The sequence below is a fragment of the Lepidothrix coronata genome, unplaced genomic scaffold, assembly GCF_001604755.1.
Source record: "Lepidothrix coronata isolate B3197 unplaced genomic scaffold, Lepidothrix_coronata-1.0 Scaffold241, whole genome shotgun sequence".
NCBI lineage: Eukaryota > Metazoa > Chordata > Aves > Passeriformes > Pipridae > Lepidothrix > Lepidothrix coronata.
Genome location: NW_016690421.1, coordinates 808,625 through 828,402, shown reverse-complemented (window position 1 = coordinate 828,402; position 19,778 = coordinate 808,625). Strand labels below are relative to the sequence as shown.

The window sequence follows — 19,778 nt, the reverse complement described above, 5'->3', positions numbered from 1 at the left end:
AAAGGTTTTTAGAGTGGTCTACATTGATGAAGCCTTGTAGGAGTAATGATGACTGTGGAAAATGAGATTTTATCCAAGTGGATTGGATGGGTATATAGAGAGTTGCTTCTTCTGTTTTTGACTATATTGTCTTCAGCATAGGACAAGTTTTGCTAGTGTGATTGTTCTTAAAGCAGTTTTGGAACACAGTCTTAGTGCTAGACTGATGAAGTTTGTGATGAGAAACACCTACCATGGTTTCTGACAGTGACTTTGAGGGTGCATAATGAAGCAATAAGAATGCTTCATGTTTTCTAGACAATTGCTTCTTGTGTGGTATTGGCCACTAACTTCTACCAAATTATGCAGAGATGTTAGCTTTCTTAATTTCCTTGTCACAAATGAACGGAAAGGGGCAGGTGTGTGTGTGTGTAACTTCAAAATTATAACATCAAAACGTTGGAGAAATCACTGCTGACTGAGTGACCTCCTCCCCCTCCAGTAACACTGTGTGGAAGCAAGTTAATTAAAGCATCAATGTGTAGCTGAACTGAGGAACATATTCCAGGCTACCACGGAGTACTGGAATCACTGTTTAGTCTATGAACCTGGGAACAGGGAGAAGCTTCTGTTTATAAATAATGCCAGAAAAAGAAGCAAAAGATTTGCATGCAGCCAAAGAACAGTAAGCAGTATTGAAGTGATGAAGAACTATTTGCATGTATCAGAAGTTGGTAGTGAAATAAAGTAAATTATTTTCCAGGCTCACTGTGAAGGCAAGTGTTCCAATACACTGTTTACTTAGTTTGAAAATTACTAGGTGTCTGGAAGTAGATACAAAAAAGACTGAGGACTAAATTAAAAGTCGAGAAAGCTATCTGTAAAGGCTGAGTCAGTGGTGAAACAGTTGATAATATCACTGAAGAACCTTCACAATTATGGGAAGCAGTATTATTTAACAAAAGATTTGGATTTTGCTGACAAGGTTGCTTCCTAAGTGTCTACTTCAATTTACATATAATTAAGGCCTGAAACACACTGTACACTATTGTAAGAAAGATGGAATTAATAACCTATCTTGGGGGAAAAATATCTAATGAGCATCTTAATAACTGTCAACTTTAGCTTTATGTTAGAATGCAAAATGTACAAAAGATGAGTTCATTTACATACTTTCACCCTAATACGCAAGCGAAATGATTATATCCACAAGTAATAATGATGCAAAAACCAGGAACAGTTTGCTTACCAATTAAACAAGGTTTAATTACTGAAAAATTTTGCTTTAAAGACTAAATATTACTCTTCAACCCAGATGTTATTTATACCTCAATGTCAGTATGAAAGCTAGACATTTGCAAATGGAAAAAAGAAATCAATTACTGTCAGAGGAAAATGCCTCAGGAAAACATTAATTATTATTCTGAATGCATTTGACAAATGCTGAGCTGAAATTAGTGGAGTTGGGTTTCTTCAAAATTCTTAAAGTATTAGGTAAATATCTAGGACATGCTAGCAAGGACATTTTTTACAACTATTAATTTGTTTCTTCTGCCATGGAAGATTTGTCCTTGGGCAGCTTGAATTAACTGACAAAATGAAAGAAGACATTATATATGCTATATTTATAATTTAAAATATATATTTTACAATATAATTTATATTTATTTATACTTGTTTATAGCTTTTAAATTGTTAGATATAGCATTTAAACAACATTGATAATAAGTATTACGTCCTCCCATTTAGAGTCCAAAAAGAAAATGACAGTGCTAACAATAGAACTTGAATTCCTATTTTTTTTAAAATTTAAAGTATGTTAGTTGTTGCCATTGACTAGCTTTCCTCAAACATAAAAGGCCACTTTGCATTCTGTGTGATTTTCTTTTGGCTGGTTTGTGTTACTGGGAAGGGGGGTGTGAGAGAAGAGTGGTGGGGAGTTTTCTTTAGTTAACAAAACAAGCAAACCCACAAAAACTAATTCAGCCTTGTATTGACACATCAACCACTAGAGATTCATGAGGAAAACGTTTTACTGTCCTTTAAAAATGTCAGAGTTGTTACATTTGTACTAGAAGCCCAGTAATCCCCATCTATCTTATTTATTTCCTTTCTTCCATGCATTTGGTGGTGCTAGATGGGAATAATCGAAATGCTTTACGTATTAAATCATATTGACCCATTACAAAGAAAAGTTTGATAATGTCAAAAACATTTTTTGCATAGTTTGGTTAGGTTTGAAAAATGTTATCTGCTCTTACATAGTTCGTGTGTTAAAAATTGACATGGAATAGATGTAATATTAATTGTTTGGTGTAGTTTTTATTGACCATATTTCAGTGTAAGTGCTGCTGAAATAACTTCTAATAGCTGAAAAAGCCTTGGCAAAAATTATTTATTAATTTTGTACAATGCTTGAGATTTGTAAGATGCTGTGAAAGGTTAAACCCCAACTTTTTTTCAAAGGAAAATTGATCAGTGCTAAAATGTCAACTGTCTAGGTACAGCAGCATACTGGCATGCAAACACTGCTCTCTCATTTCAGGTTCCCCAGCTGCATAGCATTTGCATTGTGACATTTTGTTACAACATTAGCAGGGCAGCTGATGTTTCGAAATCAATCAGTTTGTGTTGGTATGAGACAGCCTGCAACTTAGTTGGATGTTAAAGGTGTTTCTCTGAAATGTAATTAACTCGAAGTCCTAGGTTATGGCAGTATCTGCATCTCACTACTTCTTAGTGGTGGCTGCAAAATCGTACGACTGTGTAACATTATCGTTCTGAAATGTCTTTAAAAAAAAGGTAAACTAAAGTAATATTAAAGCTTTCTCAGAAGTATAAAACATTTCTAGACATTATATCTGAAATTTAATTTAAGGCAAGTATTTTGGTGCCTGGTGCACTAAATTGCCTTACTGGAGAATTCATATCCTTTAAAACTGCTTTTATGAGAATAACAAGCTAAAATTCAGGTTTGGTTGAAAATGGAGTTGTTTTAAAGTTTTGGAGTTTCTATTCATCCACAATGCTTCTAATCAAGAGAGAAATGCACTAAGAAGCTTTTTGTACTATTATTTCCTCCATTTAGGCTGTATTCTGGAATGGAATGTACATGAAAACTAGTTTTTGTCAGTAAAGGCAATTAGATTGCAGTGGGAAAGAGATTTTACCTGAGCGATTTGTTTGAAACAAGATGTCAGTGTGTAGTAGAGTTTCCCTTTTTATATAAAAGCATGGCCTTGATTATGTGTATTGAGAAGCGCTTGTAGCTGGACTTGGTATAAGTGGAACTGAGACCTAAAGGCCTGTTATTTACTGTAATCATGTATGTGCACAGTTCATGTTCAAGGCCAGGTTGGATGGGGCTCTGAGCAACCTGGTCTAGGAGAAGGTGTCCCTGCCCATGACAGGGGGGCTGGAACTAGATGATCTTTAAGGTCCCTGCCAATCCAGGCCATTCTATGATTCTGTGTTGATCCTAAATATTATAAATATGTAAAGAGTACTCTGATGTGTAGTGTGTCTATAATAATATAGTGAATATTATGACACAGCCCTTAAGTGAGTAGAACTAAGATGTTTCTACAGCATTATTTTTAACCTGTTCTCTATCTTAAAATGAAGATGAGAGGAGGAAAGCTTCCCAAAGGCTTTTGTAGCATCTCTTGGAGATTGTTTTCCTTTTGATCAAACAGAGACTCCAGAAGGATAGATAAACTGGGGACAAGGAGAAAAATCCTGAATTAAAGTAAAAATTTTAACAGAAAACATCTTACTGTCTTCCCTTGTTTTTCAGCTATTCCTGGTGAAGGGGAAAAGCTGGGATCTATAATTCTGACTCTCAGATATGCCATGGCTATGGTGCTGTCAATAAAAAAGGTGTACGTCAGGCTTAGGTTACATGAAAGCTGATACTCTGCTCGATTGATTACATCTGGAAAACATCTTCCAATGCTTGCCAAACAGATCTTTGAGTAAAGTTTGTTTGTATTAATGAGTTAGTTGGAACAAATGTACTGCCTAGTAGTGTTAAATAGCTATCTCTAAATGGAGTCTCTTTTTAAAAAAATTCAGTAGAAAGACGTGAATAGGTATAGTAGTGTTGGATTAGCAGAGTAAAACCTGATTTTATTTCACTCCAAAAAGGTAATTTCTAATTGTATACAGTTCCTTTGAACGTACTACTATCATGTAATATTTTACTCATATATTTGTTTTCATTTATCTTTTACCTTATTTCCCTCTTGCACTTCACTGCTGTGCAGGCTCATACTCATCTGGGTGATGCACTTAATGAAATCAAATAGACTGTAGTCAGAGGTGTGAGAAGGAAGACTGTTTCTAACAGATGTACAGCATGTTTTTTAATCATTATCTAAGAATTGAATGGTTTGAGGAGCAATGCAGTTAATAGCACCTCTGTTTTCTGTCAGTTTGTTTGTTAGATAAATAGACTTTAAATTCCTGAAAATAGGCTTATTATTTAGTCTTTAATGGAGATGAATAGTTCATATCAGGACCTTTAGCAGCAGCTTTGAAGAAGGGAAAGTTTTCCCTTCCTCTGTCTTACTGGTCACCAGGTCAGATTCTGCTTTAGCTCAGCTCTAAGCTAAGCTAAGTTTGTTTCTGATTTTTTTTTTTCTCAAATGTTACCATTGTATTAGAAATTTCAGCAAGATGCGGTGTTAGCATCTTGATAAATCTTGTTAGCATCTAGTTAAAATTAGGCTAATTTTAGTGTGACCTTACAGAAATGCAGTGGCCTAATGTCACATTGAGAAGGCTTCTGTGAAGTCTACATCCTTAGAACCATGTCTTTGTTTATTTATTTTATTCATTTTCTACACACTTGTTAACATTGATTAGGCTATTGTCTACAGAAACAAAATTGTCAAGTCTATGTTAGCATCAAGCTTTCCACTTTATTTATTTCGTTTCACAGATTTCTCAGGGAAAATCCGGTAGAGATGTAAGTTATTGGTACATTTAAGCCTGCTGTATAATTGTGGGGGTTTGAGTTTTGTTGTGTGTTTGTTTGGTGGGGTTTTTTGTTGTTGTTTTGGGGGTTTTGGTGATATTTTTGTTGGTTTTGTGTTTTGTTGTTGTTGAAGGTTTTTAAATATCCTTTTTGCACAAACCAGTAGCAGTTTTTTGACTCCTCTAAGATAGACAACGAACCTTTCAAAATATTGTGAAATCTGTACTTAAGCTGAAATTTTTCAGCCTCTTATTGGTGTAAAATGAGTATATATATGTAAGTGGTGGATTGACCCTGGCTGGCAGGAAATCCTCTCTCTGCCCTTCCAACCTTTCCTGAGGCATGGAGTAGTTCAGGAAGGGCAAAAATAAGAAAACTCACGGATAGAGGTGAAAACAGTTTATTAAGTGATAAAAGAAAGAAGAAAAAAACAAGTGATGCTCACCACCAGCAGACTGATGCCCAGCCAGGCCTTGAACAATGGCTACTTTGGAAAAACTGCCCCTTAGTCTTATTGCTGAACATGATGTTCTAAGGTCACAGGTGATGGTAGACTTTTGAAATTTAGACTTAAAATACTTCCTTTTTCTTATGTTGTTAAGTGTTCTTTCTCCTTTCTTAATTTTAAATGCTGTGTGATATTGTACTGAACTTGCCTTGATCTGCATCACTCACCCCAGCTTTCACCATCTCAGCTCAGCTCTGAGGTGTCCACACATTCTTGTCTGAGTCACTCTGCTTCCCGCTCTGATGAGTCAGGCCCTGGGACTGGAAATATCTGAAGTTGGCAGTGTTTTATGTTCTCTCTAAATTAAACTGCTTCAGCATGATTAGAATTTGGGGCTATGCTCTTTACTTGACAACATTTTGATGTCTTTCGGGTCTCTAAAATATCAAATGTCCTGTTTTTCCATTTTTTTTTTCTGGTAAAATGGTCTCTATGTTGAGTACCATATAGAGATGAAAGCAAGGCTGTGCTTGCAGGAATTTATCTAAATTTCATTTTAGAGTTGTTGGAAAAAATCTTCAGAATCTTAGTTTGAATTCTATAATAGGGATCATCTTTTAGAGAAATGCTGTTGAAAACATAAAATTCTTAGCTACTTGAAAACATGAGCAATAATCTAACATCACCTTTGTTAAAGCTGATTTTCTTTACACTGTGGATCGGTTAGAAAAAATATAATTGTGAGGAATGACTTTATATACGAAAATGTTAGGTTTTATTTTTAGAATTCAAGTAAGTTAAAGCAAAATATGCTCTTTCAGTTAAAATTGTTCAAATATTTTGATGAGGTTTCCTCAATTGTGTTTAAAGAAAGCTATCCTTAGATTTGGCATAACTTTATCTTAGTTTAGAACAGTGTCATGAGGATCCCATATCTTAATGAAAATAAACATTTGATCTAACCTTACAAAGTGTTTGTTTTAAGATTTGAAAGGTGTTAGATCTTATTTTCACATCAAAAAACTCCAGGATCAGTTCTTGGTTCTGCCTCAATTCCTACAAGACTCCAAAATTAGTTTTAAACCAGTGTTTTTGTTAATTGATGGTATTTATGTAGCAATGTAGTTCTACTGTATATACAACTTTAATGTCAGTGTTTTTTCAGATTTTGAATGTTACTTTTCTTTGCTACTTACATCACTGTCCAATTTGACTTCCATAAACATCTTGTCATAAATGTGTTGTTTATAGCAAGGAAATTTTTTTTCTGATTAAATGTGATATTTCAAGTACTCTGTAGAGAAAAATGCTGTATGCTTGTCTCATGTGAAAGGATACATATGTATGTGAGTGTGCACACAAATATTGTTTTTTGTATCGTTTAAGTTATTAATGGAAAAGAAGCAGATGGTATTTCCTGTAATTCAGTCTTTGTTCTGATTTTACAAGTGGAATAACTTGAATGGTGTTTAGAAGGCTTCCAAGTTCTTTTCAAACATAATTTCTGTTTTTCTGATGGCATTTAAAGCAAAATTAGAGGTTTGCTTTACCAAGGACATGAATATAGAACAATAAGTATATTGGCCTTTAAAATTCAGTGATAAAAAGACAAGTTTTTTATCAAAAGAAGTTTCTGAATAAATACAGAGCTTACTGAATTTTTAGTATACCATATGCATCTCATTCTAGCTCCATAAAATAAGGGAATGTGGATCATGCTTTAATTGCCAAGATAGCTGCCTTTTAAAAAAGGAAGATTAATGGATTGCTGAGACTGCCTGGTTACCTTTTCTGCAGCAGCCAAATGGGATGAGTACTCTTGGGTTACCTGGGACTAAGAAGAGCTGTGTTGTGAGGCAGTGATTGCTGCAGTCCAGGGCTACCTGAACAGCTGGAATGGCCCCTTCCCCACTGTCCCTGTGTTCAGAACTTTCAGCTTTCACTTGACAGATAGCTCTTTTGAACCTTCTCTCATTTAGCTGGTGGATGGTATTGCAAGCTTGAGGCACCAGTTTAAGATTTGATCCCATTCTGACTTCTGTCTGGCAGCAAAGGTTATGAAATGGATGTGATGAATGGGTGAGTGGTCTCTCAGGAAAATATTGAACTCCATCCTCACATAGTGTAGCTATGAGACAATGGAGCTTGGCGTGGAGTTTCTTAGAGTTACAACTAAACCTCTATACCCAGACACTGTGTGGCTTATTCTGGGGCATATTTATTTGTGGATTATAAATATAAGTTGCAGCCTACTAGGTAGTCCTACTTCAGTGCTTGCCTTATTTGTGTGTTGGAGGAAGCACGGTGAAGCTAAACTGTTCATGCTAAAAATGATGGCTTTTTTAATGGTAGGGTTTGGTTTTTTCTGTTTACAATGATATTTTTAGTTAGTGTATATAACAGTGCGTGCTATTTTTGAGTTACCTGTAAGATACTCAAGAACTTGATGGTGATTTATACAATGTGAAATATGTTGAAATTTTAAATTTGTACAGAGGTAGTTTTCAAAATACAGCCTAACTTGGTAGCCATAGAATCATTAAATGCATGTTGTAGTAAATATTTCATGTTAGGTGTAAGTCAGAATTATCTGAAGTGCTGATCTCTGTAGCTTTTATAGGTGAAGGTAGAAACCTATATACAGATACTAAGCAAATTTAATACATATATTTTTGCAATTATTTTAGTTAATACATCAACTAACTAGTATTTTGCAATAGTGTGATGTATTTTTTGATCTACAGATTATTAGGTTTATTTTTGCAGAGAAAGTTGAATGCTTTAACTAGTCATGTGAATGAGTTATAAGAAATAAAGTATGTATTTATTTTAAAACAGTCAAATTACAAAATAGAAGTTATGCCCGTTTAAAAAAGAACAGTGTACACGAAGGCACGTCTATATAAAAGTCATATAGTGCTAAATAGTATGTAAATTCCTTTTATACAAATGTAAATTGTATATAATATGGCTTCATGGAATGTATTTACATTATGTGATTCATTGAAGACTGTCTAGGCAGAATATGACTTCTAGTTCAAATATGTTTGGAAAAAAGTATACCACTTCCGATTTTGTCTTCCTATTTAATTCAAATAGCATTGTAATTTTAGAAAAATATTTTTTCACTGTTTGTTAACTTGTAAATATTTCTGCTAACTTCAGACTCTGGAAGGCTGTGCTTAGTTATTTTAAATAGGAGAAATTGTCTTGCCCAATGTTGTGTAAAGTTTAACAACGCAGAGTGGCTTCTTACGTAATTCCTGGTTTTTGCTATCAGTTTTTTTAAGGTAATATTTTATTAATTGAACTTCTGTTTTCTTCCAGCTGACAGCACGATCGCTACCTTCCATACAGTCTGATGAGAGACTACAACCTCTGCTTAATCATCTCAGGTAGCATAAACTGAAAGCATGAGTATATTCCTTCATACAGATTAAAATAATTGTATTAGTAGAATGCTTTAGATACAGGGATTTTTTCAGACACCTCATCTGTGTGATTGGCTTTGACCGGAAAAAACCCAAAAGTAACCCTTCAACTTAAGAAAAGCTTTATAAATCACAGGATCACAGATCACAGAATGTTCTAAATTGGAAGGGACCCACAAGGATCATTGAGTCCAGCTCTTATGTGACTGACATGAAATATAATTTATAGAACTAGTGTTGCTTCTAAGTAACAAGAAATTATTTGTAACTTTTATAACATTTTTTATAGTACATGCAAAGTTGTTAAGGTTCTTTATGAACAAAACAGATTCCAAGTTACACTGCTTAGAGCATGGGCCTTCCTTGTTGCAAGTATTCTGTGCTGGTTTTGGAAGATTTCACTGTCATTGATGAATGGAGTCCTAATTTGTTCTTTTAATGGACCTAAGGAGGTTGCTGAAAGTGAACCATTAGAGTATGTTCCAACAAAACTAAATAGTCTGCCTCACTCTTAGTGGTATCTGTGTATAGATATATATACTTCCTACTTTATTTGTAGGAAAGGGAAGAGGAGTATCAGTCCTGTCTATGCTTTTTTTCCTGATGTTCTTCAGGTTAAGCATCTGGTCTCTTTCTTACATATGTGATTGCTTTTTACCACTATATATGGGAGAGTTTTCTTACTATGGTAGTATGCAGGAGGACAAGATCCATACAATTAGAGGAAGATGGCTTAGAATCATAGAATAATTTAACTTGGAGTGAACCTCTGGAGATGATTTAGTGGTTAGATCAGGTTGCTCAGGTATTTATTTCTGTTGAATTTTTAATATCTCTAAGGATAGAAATTTACTTAAATATTGGATGTCAGTAATGAAATCTCTGTTTTTGAACATGTACAGCTTTGCATTAAGATTACTGAAATTATGTTGGGTGAATTAGAAATGGAATTGTTGAAGCTCCATCATGGCAGCACTGCACAGGAATTAGGATGCAGATCTAGTTAGCATGCTCCTTATTTCCTGTGGTACTCTACTGCTTTAGGTATCTGTACCTAAAACCTAACATTTTATTTCGATTTAAAAAAAAAGTTTTATAATTTTTAATTTATAGGAAGAGGTTTATGTTTTGTTGTTTTTAGTGGAAATCAGAATAGGAAAAATGGCTTTTTTGTATCTCTGCTTATTTACATACGATTGAACTTTGTTTAAGAGCAATGAATGAAAACAAGTATTGCAGTGTAACTGTTACATAGCTGGTTAGGGATACTTCTGAATGCCAATAACCTTCAATATTATTGTTACCATACATCCCACTGGGATTTTAAAAAATATGCCTCAATGGCATGCCTTTCTCCATTTGAAGATAAAGGGCAATTAAGTTAGCTTTTTATAAACTGTGCTCTCTAGGGGTAATTACTGAGAAATTGGAAATTTCTTTTGATATATGCTGTGTGTCTATGTAAGTGGAACCAGCTTTCAGTATCACAGCGATCAGTCCTGTCTATGCTTTTTTTTTTTAAATATGGGAAAAGATTGCCAAAAAAAAGTTACTTTAACAGAGATACTGTATGCCACATTTATGCTACTTGTAGTACGTTCTTATGTTATCTTGGTAGGTATGTTACACAACTGGTAAGTTACTTCCATTTTGATTTTGTGAAAATGGAGGGACTGATTCCAGTATTTTTTGTCACCAACTGAAAAAAATTATACAAATGCTTCCAAGTTGCCTTTTTGCAAGTTTGTTTAAAATGGAGAAAATACATCAAACCTTACAACTTGAAAAGCAGGCTCTGGCAGTAAACAGACAGGTGACCAAATAGGTCATCTTTGTTATTTGTTTCTGTGAATCTGTGACTCATTGTGCTTCATCTTACTCATAAGAAAAGAGAATATTAGTTAGTTGTAGACTTTTCTCTGCTTTCATTGTGTGAATTCTTGCAGCAGTATTTTATTTTTGGCATATGTCAATAGAACTCTATCAGGGGAGCAAAAGCTTAGATAGAAATGTATGAAAAGAGCATACAGTTGAAGGTTACAGAGTATTGTTTAGTTGGTAAAGCCCAGCACTTTTTTTGGCACCCATTCATATCTGCTTGTGACTTACAAATTAACTAGTCCTCAGAAAAGGTGATGTTACTGTGGATTATGTCCTCATAGATATTGTAAACCATTCCCCTTTTTTTTTTTTAATGGATGTAACATATGTTTTGTAATTGGATAGTTCTAGACTAAATATATATTTTGTCTGTGATTAGATACTCTTTTTGTCCAATTCTGTTTCATTGGTGCTGTCTAATACTACTTGTACTAGATAAAAAAAAAAAAAAGAGAACATTTTTAGTTAAAATGTTAAAACATTTGCTGCAAGGTTGTGTTTAGGGATTTCCCATGCTCACAGTAGGCTACAAAGGGATTTAAATTGCTAAAAATTTAGCAATTTAATAGAGATGGAAACTTTGTCTAAATGCATGAGAAGAACAGTTCTGCAACTCCTGCTTTATATGGGGTGTGTGATGACATTATAGGGGTGTAACATTCTACTGTTTAAAATCTTCAGCAGGAATAATTTTGAATAGACAAAAACTGTTGTTTGTGATCCCATCAAACTACTATAGGACTGGGCCTATTTATGAATTACAGGAAGAAGCTGAGTTGACTTTATTTAGTCTTGTTAAAGAGAGGCTTAGGGATGATCAAATAGCAGCTTACAACTGTTTGAAGGACAAACATCATGGTGTTGGAATTCTCGATGGTCAGAGGATATAACAAATGGCAGTGGTCACATACAACAGATTGGGAGGTTTAGATCAAACACTTGGAAAAATGTCTATACTAGAATGATCCTGCAGCAGATTATACAGTGATATAGAATCTTGGTTCATGGAGATTTTTAGGATTCAGCTGGAAAAAGCCATGGCTCACCTGACTAGTGTTGGCAGTAATCCTATTTAAAGTGGGGTATGGGACTAAATGGTCTTCTAGAGTCCTTTACAACCACCACTTATATGATTCTCTTAATTCTGTCTTTAAGTGATAGTTCATAAGGTTGATACAGTAACCAAGGGGTTTACAAGACTGGATTTTTTAAATAAATAATGCAATACTCATGCAGACATATTCACCCTCCTTCTCACCTATGCTCATCTCACAAGCAAGTAAAGAAGAATGCACACCTTGATGGACAGTTGTTATTTATTATCCTCAACATCTACAAAGTGCCCTTCATACCCTCACTAAATCTTGTAATACACTAACACATCCGTGAATAATACAATATTTATCAAAACCATCCTACAACTGTTTATTTGAAAGACATAGATCCCATTCTTGGAAGCATTGATGTAGTGGAAATTTCTTCTTGGTCAACAGCTGTGCAAATGTATGTATTGATCTTTAGTTGCTAGGTGTTCTAGAAAACTTCTGGTAACTAAGACATTGGATTTTAGAAAAGCAGATTTTGAGTGATTGAGTCAGGCTGAATGGAGAGACAGGAATTTATATATGGAGATAAAACAAAACTTTTAAGTGAAAAGTGAAGACATTGCTGCTTGCATTCCAGTAAACCATGAAAATAAATATTTCTAGGTGAGTAAGAAGGTCAGGAAGTAAGCTCAAGAGCTATGTCAAATAAAATAAAGAATGAGTCCAAAATAAGAGTTAAAACTGAAAGCAAAAAATATAAGAAAATGAGAATGATCACAAACCTGGTAGTTTGTGTCGTAAGGTGTTTTCAAATCAGCAGTAGGAAGCTGTTTGCCTACATTTAATAATGTGAAAAAAATGAGGACCATTGTTCATAGAACAAAGAATAGTCTTAGATTTTTATTTTTATTTTTGCAAGATTCTTGAGATTTTTCTACTAGAAATGTAGAGAAAATAATGGCAATCTGTGGAGAAAGCAGTGTGGTTTTTTTATGATGAAACCAAGGGACTTGGAGAATCTCTACTGTAGAAAATCAGAAGACCTGGCACCTGAAACTGCAAACCTGAAAGCTTTATTCCCTTGAGCTCCTTGGGACAGGAATCCAAGAGCTTAGCTGCCAAAGGCCATATGGCTAGTGCTGGCCTTTGTGCCTAACTCTAGTCTACCACGTATTCTGGATAGATAAAACTCATATTGTTTTTCAGAGCACCACCTTTGAAGGCAATTTGTAGGGTTCAGCTCTTTGGTGAGTAGTGTCAAGTATCAAGAAAATTTGACCTTGCAAAGGTCATATGCTATTTTTTAATGTAAAAAATTAATAACTTTTCCTGTTTGTGTACTATGATGAAAATATTTGACCTTTTCAGAGTCTGAAAAGTAGAATTTTTTCTTCTTCCCCTCAGCCCCTCTTAGCGCTGAGTTTTCTCTCCTTGCAATAGAGTTTTCTACCAGGTCCAAATATAATGGTCAGTAAGATTCAGAGAGCATGTCCTCTTTTAACAGTAACTTCTGAAGTCTTACTTTGTTCACTTGTAGGAAAACTTGTGTCTTCTCTTTGGACCTTCTCTTCCCAAGCCAACCCTTTCTATGGAAGCTAGGAAAAAGTAATTTTCTTTAGCTTAGCAATTTTTTTCAGTATTAATATTATTCTAATGAATACTTTAGGATATAAGCAGGTGATCTAAAATTATTATGGTGGAGCAGCTTAAGAAGTTACCAGCCCTCATCCTGGGATGTGATCATTTACTGGTTTTCCTAATTGGTTGTTTATAAAAAAAAAAAAAAAAAGTTGCCTAAGAAACAGCTGTTGTTTGTTGTTCTGTGCTTCGATTGTAATATTTTGGGCACTGTGATTTCTGTTTTGTTTATAGTTTGCTTAAGTAAATTGATGCAGATCTGTTTCTACAAGGGAATTTAGATAATTCTATAGTAAAATTCATAGTAATAGACATACACAGCTCAAATACTTTAAATTATTTATCTTATTGTGTATTATCTTGTTGTGTAATGAAAAAAATCTATTAAGTACAGCAGGCTTTCCTAGTGCTCCAGTGTGTGCGAGAAGTAAGGCTAAAGAATAAATGAATGCACTGTAATTAAACAAACTATTTGTACTCTAGTAAAATCAACTGTTCATTATATGCTTTTCATACTTTATGGTATTGAAATGCCACAAAATAATTTGCAGCACCTAGTATTGTCATTTAACAAAATGTCTTTTTTTCTGGAGTTAAACTCTGCACGCTGTCAAAAGATTTAAGAAGTTAGGTAAAAAATCCCTCTTGCACAAGGATATTTGTTCTTACCCAGGTTTTGCAACCTGCTTTTTGGATGAGTATGCTGTATCCAAAGCCCCTGTTTGCTTTATTGCCTGCTGTGCTGTCAGCTCTTGACTTTGGTTGGGTTCTGCTGTAAGCATTTCTCTGATCCTGTTCTGCAGCCCTGCATATATCCTCATTCAAGAATTCTATATATTTAAAAGTAAAAGCTGGGCATTAGATGTTGAATTTGATTTGAGGTTACTTTGATGACAATGTCTGATGTGAGACTGTCTCTGCTGTAGTGTATGGTTACAGCTGGTTGCATGGTGTTAGGAAGAGCGCTCCCAGCAGCTTGAGGGAGGTGATCCTTCCGCTCTGCTCAGCACTGGTGAGACTGTATGTGCAGGGCTGTGTCCAGTCCTGGTCTCCCCAGTACATAGGAGAAGAGGCTGAGAGAGCTGAGACTGTTCAGCCTGGAGAAGATATGTTTCGGGACAGTGTGGGTGTGAATCTTAGCAATGCATATAAATAGGTGTCTGTATCAGAGGAGGAATAAAGAATACAGAGTGAGTCTCTTCTCAGTTGTATCCAGTGATAGGCCAGGAGGCAATGGGTGCAAACTGATATACAGGAAATTCCTCTTAAAACATAAGAAAATGATTTTTTTATTGCCAGGGTGGTCAAACATTGGAACAGGTTGCTCAGAAGTTTGAGTCTCTGTCCTTGGAGATGCTCAAAACCCAGCTTGATGAGGTGCTAAGCAACCTGCTGTAGCAAGCACATGTTTTGAGCAGGGGGTTGGACTAGATCATCTTCAGTGGCCTCTCTCAACCTCAACAGTAGCATGATACTGTGATGACCCCTCACCACTCTTTCCAGACAAAGGGAGTAGGGAGTGTTTCTTTACGGTATTGGCTCTAAAGTTGGTTTTGCTGATATAAAATAATTGCAGCCTATAATTGATAAAATAATTTCTTTCTACATTCGTATACTTAAAAAAATATTTTTTTGAGCAGCTTTAAATGGTGCTCTTCTGTTTGCTTTGTTTTTCAGCCATTCTTATATTGGCCCAGATTACAGCGTCCAAAAGAACACTGGAAAAATTTCTCTAGAGCAGATTGATTCTGTAAGTCCTCTGTGTTTCTGGAGTTATGTAGTATGTTGAAACATAACTTTTTTAATTCAAATACTCTATGTACAAACAACATAAAAAATGTTTCTCTTTTTTTTATTCGTATTTTATTTTTAACTGTTGAATGAAATTGTGATAAAGTTCAAAATAAACCAGAATTAACTAAAAATGCCTCTAATCAGGGCTATAATGAATTGCCTAATTTTCCACTTAATTTTGTGTACTTTCACAAATACCTAACATAATTATAAGGAGAGTTTAACTAAATTTTCTTATTGAATAATCTTGCAACCCATGATGTTTAGTTTATGATTATTCCATTCCAGTATTAGTATTTTCACTGCTCTTTTTTTTGACTTACAGAAGGGGTTTTGAAAACAAGGAAGTAAATAAAATGGATTGTAAAACACACGTGAATGTTATAGAGTCAATTAAAAACACATCGTAACTATTTTATCTGAATTTTAAGAAATGTGCGTGTTTTCAGTGTCCATCTTAACCATTATAGAATTCCTCTGGTAGTGAATTCGATGTCATGACTCACATGTTAAAAAATTAAAATGCAAAGCCTAAGTAAAATTGAATGTTACATGTTTTCTGTTCTCTGAGATCTTGCTTTATGCCAAATAGTATTTTTCAGGGAGTAAAACCTGCAGATTAGTTGGAAGGAATTTTACTCTTGCTTGTTGTTTTTCAAAGATGTTTTTTAGAAAAAAGTCCCCTTCCCTAGCCCCCAGAAACTCTTATCATAGGTCACTTTGCTGTTCCAGCAGCTGAAATAAGGAAGAGACAAGAAATATTGTAATGGAATTGTAGATATATGTTTCCTGACAGCAATTAAACCTGTGTTACTTTGTAGCTGAAGATAGTCTGTATCCCTCTGTCCTTTAGCTTTTGAGATAGTTGTTGGATTTGATGGCTTACGGACGCACTTGTGTTATGGTCAATCCCAAAGCTCTCTGTACACGCATAGTTTTTCTTCCAGCCATTGACGTTTTCAAGTGGAGCTAGTTAATAATCACAAGAAGCATGTATCCTACAAATTAAATGATCAGTATGCCTTAAACAGGAATTTTTCTCTTGCCAGCTTTCTGTGAAGTCGTTCCCTCTCTGCATGCGGCAGTTGCACAAAGCGCTGCGCGACAGCCATCACCTCCGTCACGGGGGGCGGATGCAGTATGGGCTGTTCCTAAAGGGCATCGGCTTGACTCTGGAACAGGCACTGGAGTTCTGGAAGAAAGAATTTATCAGAGGAAAAGTGGATGCAGATAAGGTAACTCAACAAGTGAAAAATATCTAAATATGTGAATGTGAGGATGTAGTTGATGTGTACGTTGCATTACAGATTTGAATAATAATAATAATGACCAGTCTTCACGAGCGAAGATTTGGGAAAGGTCATTAACCCTTCGAGCCTGCGCAGTGGATTTTTTAGGTGAGACACAGCGTGCGCTGAACTGAGCCCACCCTTTAATCCTGAGGTTCATCTGCCGGGGCCGAGCAAGCTTGGACAGTGGACGTAGGTTTGTTTAGAGTGACCTTCTCTTAGATGGATTGCCTTACAAGGCTGACGAGCTCCATCTGCCCGGGGGGCTGGGAATCGAACCCGGGTCGCAGCGGTGAGAGTCCTGCACCCTAACCACTAGACCACCAGGGGCCCCACAGATTTGAATAGGTGCTTGTTAAAGTAAGTAATTGGGCAAAAGGCACAGTAATGTATTTTAAAGGTGGGGGTTTTTTCCTCTCTTTGCTTATGATTGTAGTAATTTTGTTGGGCATTTGCCTGTACTGTGGATAAAAAAGGCAAGCTACAAAGAGGCTTTTTATTGATGAGTACTAGAAATATCTTACTTTACCATTAGATTACTAGGAAGCCGATGTCCTTTGTGAAATACAGGTATTATGTGACTAAATTAATTCACCAAGCAGGTAAGTGACCACAAACATCTGAAAGACAAGGTTAGCTTTTTTTGTTGGTTGATTAAAAAATATATTAATTGGACATCTGTGTGTGAGGTAGGCTTGCCTTAGCAAATTTATGGTCTAAGAATAAAAAAAGAAACTGGAGAAGAATGGAGACAGAACAATATGTGCAAGGAAATGGTGAAAAAATGCTGTTCAGTGCAATGGGAGGCATTATTGACATATTCATTGGCCTAACCCTTGCTAATATTTTTGATAGTATCATGAGTGAGGAAGGTGTAACATATATATATATATGCTATCTCTTTGAGAGCATGAAAAATACATGCTAATTTTTGAAGGATTGTGACCTGCTCTTTAACTTGAACAGCTTAGGTAGAATGAAGTAGGCTGCCTCTTTTTTTCTAGCTCCTTATATGTTATGATTTAAGAGGAGATACTTAATTTGTTAAAAAAGAAATCCAAAACGCATTTCTGTAGAAAAGTTTCAAGAACATCTCTGAAGAGAGGTAATAAAATTTTTAGTGGAATGCCAATTACTTCCTAGCTGTATTGAATTTGCATGGCCAGGTTTTGGTAGGGGATGAGGCTACAGGGATATGGCTTCTGTGAGAAGCTGCTAGAAACTTTCTTCATGTCCGGCAGAGCCAATGCCAGCTGGCTCCAAGATCACTGGCCCAGGCCAAGCCCATCAGTGATGGGCATAGCAACTCTGGGACATTCTGAACATATTCAAGAAGGAGGAAGAAAAATTTTGTGCAATAGCAGCTTCATCCAGAGAGAGAAGAGTTGAGACTATGTGAGAGGAACAGCTCTGCAGACCCCACGGTCAGCGGAGAAGGAGGGGGAGGAGTAGGTGCTCCAGGCACCAGAGCAGAGATTCCCCTGCAGCCTGTGATGCAGAGCATGGTGAAGCAGCTGTCCCCCTGCAGCCCGTGGAGGTCTGCGGTGGAGCAGAGATCCACCTGTAGCTCATGGAGGACCCCAGGCCAGAGTAGGTAGATGCCCAAAGGAGGCTGTGATTCCATAGGAAGCTTATGCTGAAGCAGGCTCCTGGCAAGGACATGTAACGCCAGGGAGAGAGGAGCCCACTCTGGAGCAGGTTTGCTGGCAGGACTTGTGACCCCACGGGGGACCCATGCTGGAGCAGTCTGTTCCTAAAGGACTGCACCCATGGAAGGTACCCATGTTGGAACAGTTTGTGAAGAACTGTAGCCTGTGGGAAGGACTCATGTTGGTGAAGTTCGTGGAGGACTGTCTCCCATGGGAAGGACCACACACTAGAACAGGGGAAGAGTGTGAGGAGTCCTTCACCTGAAGAGGAAGGAGTGGCAGAGACAACGTGTGATGAACTGACTGGAACTCCCATTTCCTGTCCCCCTGCATTGAGTGGGAAAATCAGGAGTGAAGCCAAACCCAGGAAGAAGGGAGGGGTGGGGGGGAAGGTGTTTTAAGATTTAGTTTTATTTCTCATTACCCTACTCTGATAGGTAATATATTAACTTTTCCCCAAGTCAGGTCTTTTGCCTGTGACAGTAACAGGTGAGTGATCTCTCCCCATCCTTATCCCAACCCATGAGCCCTTTGTTATATTTTCTCTCCCCTGCCCAGCTGAGGAGGGGAGTGATAGAGCAGCTTTGGTAGGCACCTGAGATCCAGCCAGGGTCAACCCATGACAGTAGTTGAATTCAGGAAAATCCAGACTTTTCAATTGCCATTTCCTGTGCTTAAAGGAAACTGAAAGAACAAAAGCAAGCTATTAGAAACAATAACTGTATAAAGATACACATTTGTTATTTCTATTTTCAAAAAATATTGGGAGAACATACCTGATTCCACCTACTTGAGCTTTGACTGAGTATGTACATGCACATGTATGAAGATATGTATGCACCTTGGATCCTATTTTCAATCACAGGTTTATGACTTTCTACTGTAGCATCTTTGTTAATAGACCCTAGAAATAAATGAAGTTTTATGATCCTATGTTTAGCTTCAGTAGTTAGCATATTGTGAGTCAAGCAAGGGGTTGTAGTTACTGCATTTGTCACAAGCAGGCTTCTTTTTCCATGTAATTTTGGTTCTTCTCAAGTTCTAGAAAACGAGCTTCAAACTGGGGTAAAAAAGAAAACTTAATTTTTCACACCTCCAGCTGAAATCAGTGGCCTGTAATTTTTCACAGTAAAATGTCATACAATGTTTAATGTCCTGAAAAAATGAAGATTAATACAATTGTTATTGGTATTTTCTTCTTTTGACATTTTTGTTTTCTGGCATTCATGCCATTGTTTCTTTCCTGTAGAGTGGAGATAATTATACTGTTTTATCTTACTGGAGTATTGTGAATATACACATGCGATACTTTCTAAATATTAAGGTTAATTATGTAGTTACCAACTGGTATTTTGCAAAAATGGAGTGTTCAATTTGCTTCAAGTGGTTATGATTTCAAAATTGTTTGTTTGCATTTGTTTTTAATGGATGCAACATCTATGCCAGTTCTCAATCCAAAGAATTCTTGGCAAACAACTTCAATCTTTAGTGGGATAGAAGTTACCTTGAACACATCAGCCTGCATGTCTCCAGGCTAAGTGTAGGCACATTGACAATTTGCACCAAAAAGATCTCCTGTGTTCTGAATCACTGATGTGAACATGCCTCAGGGCTCGTTGATAAGAACACCGCAGAAAAACTTTTA

General features: G+C 36.1%; 1 protein-coding gene across 2 annotated transcripts in view; it reads left to right on the top strand.

Annotated features, from left to right (window-relative positions):
- PRIM2 (primase (DNA) subunit 2) overlaps window positions 1-19,778 on the top strand; it is a 100,611-nt gene that overhangs the window by 45,804 nt on the left and 35,029 nt on the right. For both annotated transcript variants that reach the window (XM_017834820.1, XM_017834819.1), the window contains exons 7-9: window positions 8,733-8,800; window positions 15,079-15,151; window positions 16,245-16,430. In XM_017834820.1, the coding sequence (XP_017690309.1) occupies window positions 8,733-8,800; window positions 15,079-15,151; window positions 16,245-16,430 (327 nt within the window). The remainder of the gene's footprint in view (window positions 1-8,732; window positions 8,801-15,078; window positions 15,152-16,244; window positions 16,431-19,778) is intronic.